The sequence below is a fragment of the Helobdella robusta genome (genome assembly GCF_000326865.2).
Source record: "Helobdella robusta unplaced genomic scaffold HELROscaffold_76, whole genome shotgun sequence".
Classification (NCBI taxonomy): Eukaryota; Metazoa; Annelida; class Clitellata; order Rhynchobdellida; family Glossiphoniidae; genus Helobdella; species Helobdella robusta.
The window spans coordinates 217564-230823 of NW_008705432.1; the positions used below are offsets into that span (position 1 = coordinate 217564).

Consider the following 13260-nt stretch of genomic DNA (forward strand, 5'->3'; position numbering starts at 1 on the left):
CTGCCGTTAATGTAGATGATGATTTCGAAATAATAATTACTATGAATCGGTAAAAATTATAACTATAATTATAACTAAAATTATAACTATAATTATAACTATAATTATAACTATAATTATAACTATAATTATGATTTTTGTTGTTGTTGTTTACATTTGTTTATTCAAGCATTGTCATATTTGTTGTTGAGTTGTCTCAAAGTCCAAATGCTGTTACTTCTTATGCTTTTTTGTTATTGTCGTTGTTATCATGTTGGTATGTGTTTGTATGTTTGTATGTGTGTGTGTGTTTGTGTGTGTGTACGTGTGTTTCACGTGTTTTCACATTTTACACTGACGATGTTTTTATATAAGCAGTTTTTTTATTAAGTTAGTTTCGATGTTGTTAATTTTTTTTATTTCATTCAATATGTTTGCGTGTGTTACAATCCAATCGCAAAGTCCTTCATAAATTATTATTATTATTGTTGTTCTTTATTATTATTATTAATTGTTATTATTATTGTTTTTATTACAATTTCATGTTCACATGGGCGAATAATAAACGAACTATGACCAGATTTTTATTCATTTTTTTTTATTTCTCCGCTCTCTCTATCGTTCTGTCGTTCATTTTGGTTTCAACTTCTCTCTTTCTCTCTCTCCCTCTTTTTCTCTCTCTCCATCTCTATCTCTCTCTCTTTCATTTTAGTCTTGTCTCAACTTAATTTTTTTTCAGATATTTCGGATGAAAAGTTGAAAAAATTTCTCAAAATAAATAAATCGTTGATTTGTTGGTGTGGTTTAACGTTTTAGTTTCTGTATATTATTAATAGAAAATATTAAAAACACTAATAGTTATTATTACTTTTATTATTCTTTATTTCATAATTGATTTAATTTTCATAAAATGTTCTTATAAATGCAATTTTTCGGCGTAAATAAATTAATAAAAAGGTTTTTGAATGGGATTTGTACAACTTTCAGGAAATTTGTTACGCAAAGAAAATTTAATCGAATTAAAATTAATTTAAAAATAAGAAAAAAATAAATCACAGTTACAACAACATCAATAATAATAATAATAGTAATAATAATAATAATTCATAATTAGGTATTCTCCCTACAATGGCAATATCTCATTAGGCTGGGGGCGTATTCGGCCACACATTTCGACTTTTCTTTGTACTCGTTTAACCGACTGACTTCCCCGCTAAGTATGTGTCGGTCGGTAGAAACGGTTCCTTCGAATATACCACCTCCGGGTTCGGTTTCGAATGTTACTTGGAGGTACGGTCTCGTCGATTTCGGATAATTGCTGACGAAATTATCGGCGAGCCATCCTTTTTTGCTGTCAGTGCTGTGTGCGTACACCTGGGTGAATTATTATTGATGTTGTTGCTATTAATATTATTATTATTATTATTATCATGTTTAAATTGATGTTAGATTAGTGATGGGATTGTTCTCGGTATGGAAGATCGAGTTTGAAGTTTCGAAAGACGAAATACATACATGAAATCCTTAACGATTTCATGGCTGGTCAGGTGATTTTTACTTGAAATAACGGTTAATAATGATTGAAAAAATTCTAATTATCGAATGTTAACATTGAACTGGCACTTACTCTGTCATTAGGAATGACATATTTGGCAGAAATGACCTTTTTCAGGGTCAGGGTACTGCACACCTCGTTGCCATCCCTTTCGTGGATGACCCTATTCAGGTGGTTGACTAAGTGTAGGGCCGTATTGTTGATAACAACGTCACTTACGTTAGTTTTTGTGTCAAATTTGACGCATGCGCAGAAGTGTGAGTCAACATTTGCTGATTTGCAGGTTCTTTCCAGTGGGATGGGGTGGAATAAACTCGCGCCCCCACGTTTTTTGGGGTTTTTCAGGAGTACATGCTGATGGGGATTAATATAAGATACTGGTTGTACGGTGTGCCAGGAATTTTATACCAATCACAAACTTTTTATTTATTCCATAAAAATTTTTGCTGGGCTTTTCATGATTTAACGATCTTTTGCAATCAAATAATTTATTTATTTTTATTTAAAAGTTTAAATTTTAAAATTTATTGACTGTATAACATCATGTCAGCTCACCTTATTTTCAGTTATGTCAATCAACGTTCGCAGACTTTCGTAGAAATCAAAGGAGGTGGTCATTTTGTCGACATTTTTTGAGAAACTCATCAACAAATTTGGATGTTCAAATTTAAATTTGTCTGGAAATGAGACAAGAGCAAGTGGCAGACGTTCGTCTAGCAGACCAGACAGCTGTGTGGATCTGTCTGGACCTGTGTCTGGCCCGTGGTCGCCGACGACGATGACGATTGTCTCGTCCAGTTGCTGACGGTTCTGAAGGTTTTGCAGAAATGCGGCTACATCTTTGTCAATTCTGTTAACATTTTTGAAGGAATTTTATTAGTTATTTTACAAAAATGAGATTTTTATTTTTATTTTTCGAAAAATTAATTCGAAAAAATAAAAACTAAAGTAGGTATTTAACATTTTCACGCAAAATATTTAGCATGAAATGTCAAAAAAACCACACACAATCCTAACTTTTTCGTCTTTTCGAATTCGCTGATGTAGGCAAAGGCAAACGTCGACTTATTTTCATACTGATTGAAGAAGCTCTCCATGTATTCGAGCGTGTACTGGTGTTTGAGCTTGGAACCGAAACAGAAATCTGTGGCGTCGCTGGATCCGAGTTCGTATTCATCCCTCTCCACGGCCAGCCAGAATGATCTCATGTAATGGTTTGTCGGAGGTTCTTCAAATCCCTGGTGATAATTTTATTTCATATTTTACTACTAATGCTACTACGGCTACTACTACAGCAGCAACAACAGATATTTCTACTATTACTACTACCACTGCTGATAATAAGTATGATAATTAATAATAATTCCAACGTGGAAATGTTTCTGAAAGGGTGCATGGCCTCCTTGGTCTTCACTGAAGAAGGTTACGTAACCGTGTTGGTGGTAGTAATTCCATAGAAACGGTAAGGCGTTCAAGTATTGCGAATACTTGCTCTCTTTCTTTAGGTTCGGCAGTTCACTTTCTTTCATTCCTGAAGTTGTTATTATTATTATTCTTGTTATTATTATTATTATTGTTGTCGTCATCATCGTCAGCATCACAAATTTTAAAACCAAAATGAAAAAGTTTACTCCTTTTACTAACTAACCAGTCAAAAACGGAAAAAGCGCTGCCTCAGCCGATCTGCCAACTGCGTTATAGCCATTCAAAATATAGCTATCTCTACTACTAGCGAACTTAGCTAAGTTTTTAAAACTCGACTTATACGCTACTTGAGATAGCGTATTAATAGCTAGAACTAAGATGTTGTAGTAGGTATGGTTGGTTGCTGGTCTCACGATGTGTGAAAGGGAATCTATGGCTTTCTCTGTTTCGGACGCTTGAACTAGGATTTGGTGGTACGTTCGTTTTTCACTGGTTGTTTCGTCTGCTGTTGTGTGTGTGTATTTGTTTGTGTGTGTGCGTGTGTTTGTGTACTTGTGTGTGTTATATGTTGTTGCTTATATGATGTTTAATTAATCGAATGATGTATTCAAACTAACTTTGAGTTAAAAATTTCAAAGAATAATTCAAAAAACTTAATTTAACTGATTGAAAAATATAAAAATCAATATTTCGAAATATAACTTTAAAATTTAAAACATTCTACAGCAGGCAAACCTAACCGAAATCATCATTGTGATCCAGTTCTTGAGAGGTCTTCTTCACAGTTAACTGGCAGTAGATACTTATGAAGTCTTGTAATATATCCAAACTATCCATATGGCCATCAGTATCGTTACCAGCGACATCATTATCAACATCGTATTGTTGAAAGTGAGGCTGGGTGAGGCTAAACTCATCGTCGCTCAACCAATCGATACCGGTGAACTCGCACCAGTTCAACGTCTCGTTCGGCAGCAGGTTGCTCCGATTTAAAACAACGAGACCTCGATCCGAATAAAATAAATCAAGTCGGTTATTCGTTTGGCATTGTCGGTTGGTATCGTCGGTTTCGTTGACCCATTCAGCGCTGAAAACATTATTCGATATCATTTCTTCATCAAAGCTACAGAATCTCGCCTCGTTAGAATCGTTATCGTCGTTATCGTCGAATAACCAGAACATCCCTGCTACTCGACTTCGATTACCGAAACCGTTTCGAGATTTCTTGTCACCGGACCAGCTGGTGATACCTGAGTAAACTACGAAGATGGCGATGAGGAAGAAGATGAGGAGGAGGAGAGCGGTACAGATGCTTGATTGACAGCATCTCGACACGTATCGTTTCGTTATCTCTAACGCTTTCGTCGTTCTACTCGGTGCTGGTTCTGTTGGTGTTGTTAATGAATGAATGAATAAATGAACGAACGAGTGAACAAAACGACAAACGAATGAACGAATTAAAGAATGAACGGATTAGCGAACGGACGAACGAGTGAACGAATGAATGAATTTGCTGAAAAAAGATTAGAACATATAATAAATATTAATAAATTAAACTTTATAATGAAACACATAAAGACTTGCTTGAAGAAGTTGACAGAAAATGATGATCCATTACTAGTTCTTATTAATAACCGTTCGATATTTTCATTATATATACGTTAAAATATTAATATTAATAACAATAGTAATAACTGCGTACGTATGGACTTAGTTTATATAGGCACAGGTCTAAAGATTTAAAATGTCATTTGATATGATTGATTGATTGAATGAGTGAAGGAATGAATGAGTGAGTGAGTGGATGAATGAATGAATCAATGAACCACTGACTGACTGACCAACTGATCGGTGAATGAATGAACGAATACAAAATTAATGAACAAATAAACGAACGAATTAATGAACGAATAAAGGTATGAAGAAACGAATGAATGAACAAATGATGAATGAATACAAAACGGATAAACGATTGAATGAATGAATAAATGAAGGAACGAACGAAGAAATAATTGAAAAATTTTAAACAAATTCTAAACCCCGTTCAGATAAATCCATTAACTCCATTTTATGAGCTATTTCAATTTATACCAACAGATGATAATAACTAATTCATACAAATTAATAATAGTACTATTATCCTTGTTCCTCCTGAAATTATTTCTATATTATATTTATAGAAAATAAATAAATTAATAAATAATATATTCAAACTTATAAAATTTTGAACCGAAAATCTAACTACTGTTTCGAAACGAACACAACAACATCATCACCATTTACCATAAATATACTACATTACATATATATGAAATATATTGAAATATATTATATATATATATATATATAATATATTTCAATGATAATATAGATGATAATGTTATATAAGATACTGATAATATATAATGTAAACTCAAGATGATGAAATGATTGATGGATGGATGGATGGATGATGGATGGATGGATAGATGGATGGATAGATGGATGGATGGATAGATGATGATAATAATGAGTGTGATCATGATGATGACCGTGTTGATGATGATTGTGGTGATGATGGTGATGATGATGACGAAAGGTTGGTTACATTATGCTATGATGGTAGGTAATGAACTTTGTGATTAAGTTTATAAACTGACTTTTTCCCAGCGTTATTTGAATGAATGGATGAATGAACAAATGAATGAATGTATGAATAAATAAATGAATGAATGAATGGATTGGTGATGATTGGTTGAATAAATGAATGAATGAGTGAATAAAATAAATAATTTTATAAATGAACTAATAGAAATATATATCAAACTGAAAAACAATCAACATTATCATTTTATACGCATAACTTCATGCAAATAATAGCCAAAGTTATCTAAATTCAGTGATTTTGTGCTTAAACTGACATTCAACATTTTATCTTAAATATGAAGCGCTGAAGCATTGAAGCATTGTGATTCATCACAAAACTTAAATCCACTTTTATCTGTAAACAACTTTTCGCGGACTTTTTTCACCGTTTCGATTGCAAAGTGCTGAAAATTAAAGTTAGGAGTTGTGGATAGAAGTGAAAATGAGCGATTCGGAGAAAAAAACGAGAATTAATGGCTCACTGATGCCGAGCTATCAAAACGAAACTGTGTGTCTGCTTGGCAATGTTAATCATGTTAGTTAGAGGGATTTTTTTAAATAATAAAATAAAATAATTAATAAATTATTAATATTTATTTAAATTTAACATTAAAATATAGATAATTTAACTTTTAAATTATATTTTAAACTTATCAGGTGGACCCCAACGGGAATTTTTTTCAAATGACGACCAGCGACAATCAGAAAGTTGTTGTCAGGATGAATGAGCCAGTTAGTTATATATATATTTTTAAATTTAAAAATTTAAAACGAATAAATGAAAGAATAAGGTGAATGGTCAATGGATAAGTGAATTGATGAATGAATGGTTGAATGAATTGAAGTATGAATGAATTGACGGATTTTTTCAAATTTTTCAAATTTCTCTTTCAAGATCAAGGACATGTTGGATGGATTGGTAGAAGTTATCGGCGTTGTTACTAGGAATGAGATTCAATGCACTCAATACATATCTTGGAATCATATGGGTCCAAAGCCATTTGGTAAGTCGGTGTGTATGTGTCAATTGGGCCTGGTTTATTTGATTAGGAATTAAATTAGGGAAACCATTATCATTACTAAAGTTGCTGGTTAATGTTGTTATTGATGCTCATATGATGGTAGCTGTGATTGTTATTTTAAATGAACAATTTGAGAAGTTTTTTATTCTTTTATCATACAATCATTCATTCATTCATTCATTCATTCATTCATTCATCCATTCATTCAATTATTCATTCATTTTTTCCTTCTATCAATTTTATAAAAAGTAATTTTGAAAACATTATTTTAATAAAATATTTTCTTTCAGATATGGGTTCATATGATAAGGCAATTCAAATTATCCAAAGATACAAAGAACATTATATTACAATGTGATTGCTTGTTTGTTTGTGTGTGTGCGCTTGTATGTGTGCGTGCGCGTGTGTTTGTGGGTGCGTGTGTATGTTTGATTTTGGTTTTTCATTGTGATTTTCAAAACTGGCGATAATAATAATGACACTTGTCTACAACATATGAAAAGTCCTGGCTCGAGTTTTTTCTGCTGTTTTTATATTTTTGAGTGATGCTGATTCTAAATTTAATATCAGACATCATGTACCGGGTCAAGTTTTTGCACAGAAGACGATTCTTTCATCGAGTGCTCAAACGAAGTAACATTAACGTAGAATGAGAAATGTTTCGCAATAAACCAATTATTAAGTCGCTGGATTGTTATAAACTGTAGAAAATTGATTGGACGATATTAATACAATGTAAAAACATAAAATTTAAGTGTAGTCCTATTCATTCGTTTCTTCTATAAATCAAATCTATCCGCCGATAGAAATAAAATTCATTTAACAGGGAGAAATTTTCTCTCTTGATTTTCTTGAATATTTTTGTTAGGCTGGTGACGCTGTAGACACCGACGGAGGTCTGCCATCGCACTCGTGTTCCATCCTCTTAGACGTCTGCGCTCCGTCGTTTTGATGTCTTGGTGGGTGTTTTCAAACGATCTCCTTCACTCATGGCTCACGGGAAGTCATTGAAGTGATTATGAAGAAAATGCAATTTTACACTCACGATTGCTCTCAGAATTGAAGAGTTTTCGACAAATTCTTCACTAAAAGATCATAATTTGCTTCTTTGAAGTTTCCTAGAACGTCACTAATGACATCAGGCAACATGCAGGGCAGACCGACTGTGTGCCTTTCTGTGCTTTTCATGGCTCTAGCAAACTCTTAGTCTTTGACCTGGAAGGAGTCCGATTTGTGGACCCTGAAATATAATGACGTCATTTTAATACTATCTACCCACTATGTGATAGTAATTATTAGCCAATATGAAGCTTCTTAGGTATTCAATGTATAATATGCACTGGCTGTTTACATGTGCACACTGGCTTTCGGCGAAACTGCAGTACCTACAACCAGTTTCGCCAGCCATACTCGTCAATAATCATAATAAAGATATTGTTAATATTATTCTTTATATTATTATTGTTTTGGTATATTATTGTTATTTTGCGTGATTGATTGAATATCAACAATATTATTGTGAATAATGATGATGATTGTATATCAAGCAAACAGCGCTTTCGTGTTTCGTTCTCTTGGAATTGCGATTCCACGACTAATCTTTCAAAAAACACTTCGTTCTCTCTCTCTCTCTCTCTCTCTCTCTCTCTCTCTCTCTCTTTCTTTATCCTTTCTTTCTCTCTTTTTTCTTCCTCTCTCTCTCCTTCTTTTTCTCACTTTTTTTTTCACTCCATCTTCATTTTTTCACTCTATAGATTAGTGCGATTTTGATCGAGTTGGGAATGGCATGCCTGCTGCTGTGTGGATCTATTTTTGCATTTTAGAGAAAACATTTGAAAAAATATTCTGCTGTTGTTGTTATTATTATTATTACTATAATTATCATTATTAATAATAATAATAATATTATTATTATTATAAATTTCAGAAAAATTATTAATTTTATTTTTTGATATAATCTGCAAAACATGCTCTAAGACGAATCTTGCCAGTTTTACGTATGCATTGGGGTTTTTGTATGCGCGTGTGTGTGTATGTATGTATGTATGTACGTGTTTATGTATGTTTGTTTGTGTGTATGTGTGTATGTATGTTTGTATGTTTAAGTGTGTGTAAACTAATTATTAATCTAACTAATTAATATTAATTACTATTATCAATCTAACTTATTAGATTAATGTGAGTTCATTAGTTGATTGATTGATTGACTGGTCCAATGGTTGAATGATTGGTTTAAAAGTTGATTGGTTAATTTGCTGGTAGTTATAAGTGGGTTGATTGATTGATTGATTGACAGTAAATAAGATTTTTAAATTAGCAACAAGAAGCTCTAAATTTGGATGCAAATGAAGAACGAACAAATGTAATTAGACCGAAAAACATTATGTGTGTGTGTGTGTGTTTGTCTGTGTGTGTTTGTCTGTCTGTGTGTGTCTGTGTGTGTATTGTTGTATGGGTATGTTTGTATGTAGGAACTACAAAACCATGTATCTCAACCCTCACGTGTTTTTTTGCGTTCCGTCTTAATAGTACCGGTGTGTATCAAATATGAGAATACATACATTCATACATCAACATTTTCACACACATACACTGACACTAACACACTCACATAGGCATACACATAGGCATACACACACATCTACACACATACATTACATACGCCAAACAAACCCGTGGGTACAATGAGAGTACATATAAGTGGTATTAGAGAACATTAAGAAATTTTTCTGAATTGATTTTTATCTGCATTCTGCTTTTTATATGGAATGTACGTGTGTGTGTGTTCGTGTGTGTGTGTGTGTTTGTGTGTGTGTGTTCGTGTGTGTCTGTGTGTGTGTGTGTGTCTGTGTGTGTTCGTGTGTGTCTGCTGTGTGTGTGTGTGTCTGTGTGTGTGCGTGAGTGAGTCTAAGAAGTATGATTGATAATGTTGAGTATCGTTTGATTGATGCGTGCAATGGTCTATTGATATTTTGATTGGTGGGCTGGCTTCCCTATTTAAAGTTTAGTCTCTATGTATTTATGTAGTTATAAAAGGTTATGTTGTGCAGAGTTATATAGAGTTACTTAGAGTTATATAGAGTTACATAGAGTTATATGGGGTTAAATATAGTTATATATAGAGTTAGAGTTGGGTTATAATTTGTTCATACGTTCGATTTTTCCTGTTTTTCGTTTGTTTGTTTATTCTTTCGTTGTTCGTTCATTCGAACGTTTGTTTGTTTGTTCGTTCTTTCATTCGTTCATTCGTTCGTTCGTTCACTTGTTCATTTTTTGTATTCATTCATTCGTTCAGTCAGTCATTCACTCACTTTTCTTCAGTCACGTAATATCATTAATATGCCAATCACAGTTCTGTATTGAATCGTGGCGATGGTGATGATGCTGTTCTCTTGATGACGATACTGAAGAAGATGATGATAATGATGATGACGATGGTGACAGTAATGATGATGATGTTGTTGTTGTGGACGCTGTAGAATGTATTTCCGAAGAAAATTAGAACCAAAAACCACAAGAACGCTAGCATAATGCTGCTAATTATATTTCCTTTCATCATCACATTGAAAAAATATTTTTTGGGTTTGTTTGAAAATTGTTTTCAAATTTTCAAAGAAAAATGACATTATTATTTTTTTCCAATATATTCCTTTTCTTGCTTATACATCACCATCATCACCATCATCATCATCATCATCGTCGTCCTCATCGTCAGCAGCAACAGTAGCAGTAGTAGCAGCAGCAGCAGCAACAACTTCATCATTTTCATCAACGTCATCACCATAATCATCACCATCGTCGTCGTCGTCATCATCATCATCATAAGCAAGTTGACAGTTTAATTTCAGACACTTTAAACCGAGAAGATACTGCTGGCGCACTGCTCTACAGAAGAAAATTCTTTCTCTCTTCAGTAATTTAAAAACGTTAACACACCCATGTATATCACATTTAGCATACACACACACACATACACGCACGCACACACACACACACACATATCAATAAATTAAACAGACTCAAACAAATATATACACGTCTGCTGCATACATCAAACTGCAAAACTGTTAAACACTAAACATCGACAAAATGTCGTCTGTGTTAGCCCTCGGGGATTTATGTATGTCTTCATGTTTGTAGGTATGTTTGTATGTTTGTATGTTTGTTTGCATGTATGTATGTAGGTATGTATGTATATATGTATGTATGTATTATTATAATAAATGTATGTATGTAAGTATGTATGTATATATGTATGTATATATGTATTATTATAATAAATGTATGTATGTATAAATGTATGTATATATGCGTATGTATGTATGTGTATGTATGTATGTATGTGTGTGTATATGTATGTTTTTATGTATGTTTGTTTGTGTGTATGTATAAATGTGCAATGTACATAACATGTACGTATGTACAATGGGACCGATTGCTTTTTAGATCTCTGACTGGCGGACGGAGGTTGAAAATTCCAGGATAAATTTTCGTTCTTTCTTTTCGGTTTCGGTCAATAACAATTTTTTCATAATTATTATTTTTATTACTATTTTTATTTTTATTATTATTGTTGTTGTTTTTATTATTATTCATGTTATTATAATTATTCTTGTTATTATTATTATTCTTGTTTTTATTATTTTTATTTTTGTTTTTATTATTATTTTTGTTTTTATTATTATTCTTGTTTTTTTATTATTATTCTTGTTATTATTTATAATATTCTTGTTTTTATTTTGCGAAAAACTTAAAACGTGCAAGAACTTTATAGTAATTTAATAACAATAATAGAAATAATAATAACTATAATTATTACAATAATAATAATAATAATAATAAATTTAAAAGTAAACTGAAGTAATCATGGAGTGACATATCCGATAAGTCAATTTGACGCAAAAACAAACTAACACGGAATGGACAAAGAAAGGAAAGAAAGAATGAAGGAATGAATGAATGATTGAACGTATAAATGAAAAAATGAATGAATGAATGCACGGAAAAATGATTGAACGAGAAAATAAAAATGGATGAATAAATAAATGAATGAGTGAATGATTGATAGAAAGAAAGGGCCCAAGAAATAAATCAACCTAGAAAGAGCAGGCGAACAAATGACGGATAAAATGAATGAATTAATTAGTAGATGAATGAATAAACGAAGGAACTAATGAATGAATAAATAAGTAAATGAATGAATGAAAGAAAGAATTATTAAAAAAAGAGGAATGAATGAATGAAGTTTTATTATCACAGATGAGACTTGTATTAACATTTAAATTAATACATCACAAAATGTATATATATATATATATATACACTTATGTATATATATATATATATATATATATATATATTATATATATATAACATTTATTCATTCATTCTCTCATTCATTAATTCATTCGTTCATTCATTCGTTCATTCATTCACTCTTTCATTCACTCATATACTTTCATTGAAAATGTTTTTTTTCACACATTGAACATAAGGTCCTGTTTTTATTATTATTGATATTACCAGCAGTAGTAGTAGCAGCAGAAACGGCAGCCACCACCGCCGCAGCAGCAGCAGCAGCGGTAGTAGTAGCAGTAGTAGTAGTAGTAGTAGTAATAGTAGTAGTAGTAGTAGTAGTAGTAGTAGTAGTAGTAGTAGTAGTAGTAGTAGTAGTTTTAAAGTAGCGAAATCATTTGAACAAAACTATTAGTTGGACGTTAATGAAGTGATAGAAAAAGTATTGAAGAAAAAAAACATTTTTCACCAAAAACATTAGAATTTTTTTTATGGTCTAATTTTATTCTTTCACTCATTAATTCATTCATTTTTATTTCATTCATGCATTCCTTCATTCATTCCTTCATTCATTCCTTCATTCATTCATTCATTTATTCCATTTTTGCGGACATTTAGCCATTTCAACACCGAACTCTTAAAAGTCTTTTTTATTTTCACAATCTTCTAATGCTAATTTAATTTTTTGTTTACAGAAAAAAGTTATTAACTATTGCTACAACTGCTACTGCTGCCACTACTGCTGCTACTACTACTACTGCTACTACAACAACTACTACAACAACGCTAGTAGCAGTAGTAGTAATCATAAGTTGTAATAGTAGTAGTTGATGTATGTAATTTGATCGCATTTCCTATTATGCATGGTGAAACAGTTTATTTTTTTCGAAAGTTCATCAACAAATTTTGTTGTTGTTAATGTTGTTGCTGATGTTGTTGTTGTTGATGTTGTTGTTGTTGATGTAACTTCAAAAGAAGGGTGGTTTACTTTACAGCGTTGATCGCATGTTGCATTCAATGGTAAACAAAATGGCGAAAAAAAGATAGAGAGAAAGAAAGAATGAAAGAAAGAAAGAATGAAAGAATGAAAGAAAGAAAAAAAGAAAGAAAGAAAGAAAGAATGAATGAATGAATGAATGAATGAATGAATGAACGAATGAATGAATGAACGAATGAATGAACAAATGAACGAACGAACAAAAAAAAACGGATGAACAAGCGGATGAACAAACGAATGAGTGAATGAAAGTGTGGATGAATTAAAATTTGGCTTTCTGAGAAAAAAATTTTCAAGTAAAAACAAAGCAAAAACAAACAATAGGCTATTAAAAATAAAATGTTTTTGTTTCGTCTCGATTG

General features: G+C 31.9%; 2 protein-coding genes across 2 annotated transcripts; one reads left to right on the top strand and one right to left on the bottom strand.

Moving 5' to 3' along the window:
• Positions 1-831: 831 nt before the first annotated feature.
• HELRODRAFT_104040 (hypothetical protein) lies at positions 832-4640 on the bottom strand. The gene is made up of 8 exons (XM_009031608.1): positions 4544-4640; positions 3700-4344; positions 3183-3464; positions 2905-3065; positions 2552-2772; positions 2090-2384; positions 1590-1888; positions 832-1339 (listed from the first exon to the last, which is right to left on the bottom strand). The coding sequence occupies exons 1-8, from the start codon at positions 4572-4574 to the stop codon at positions 1090-1092; spliced, it is 2184 nt and encodes a 727-aa protein (XP_009029856.1). The 5' UTR covers positions 4575-4640; the 3' UTR covers positions 832-1089.
• Positions 4641-6026: 1386 nt separating this feature from the next.
• Positions 6027-6964, top strand: HELRODRAFT_181826 (hypothetical protein; the record flags this gene model as incomplete). The annotated part of the gene is made up of 4 exons (XM_009031609.1): positions 6027-6119; positions 6242-6316; positions 6480-6588; positions 6897-6964. 4 exons carry the CDS (start codon positions 6027-6029, stop codon positions 6962-6964), a joined length of 345 nt encoding a protein of 114 aa, XP_009029857.1.
• Between the last annotated feature and the right edge of the window lie 6296 nt (positions 6965-13260).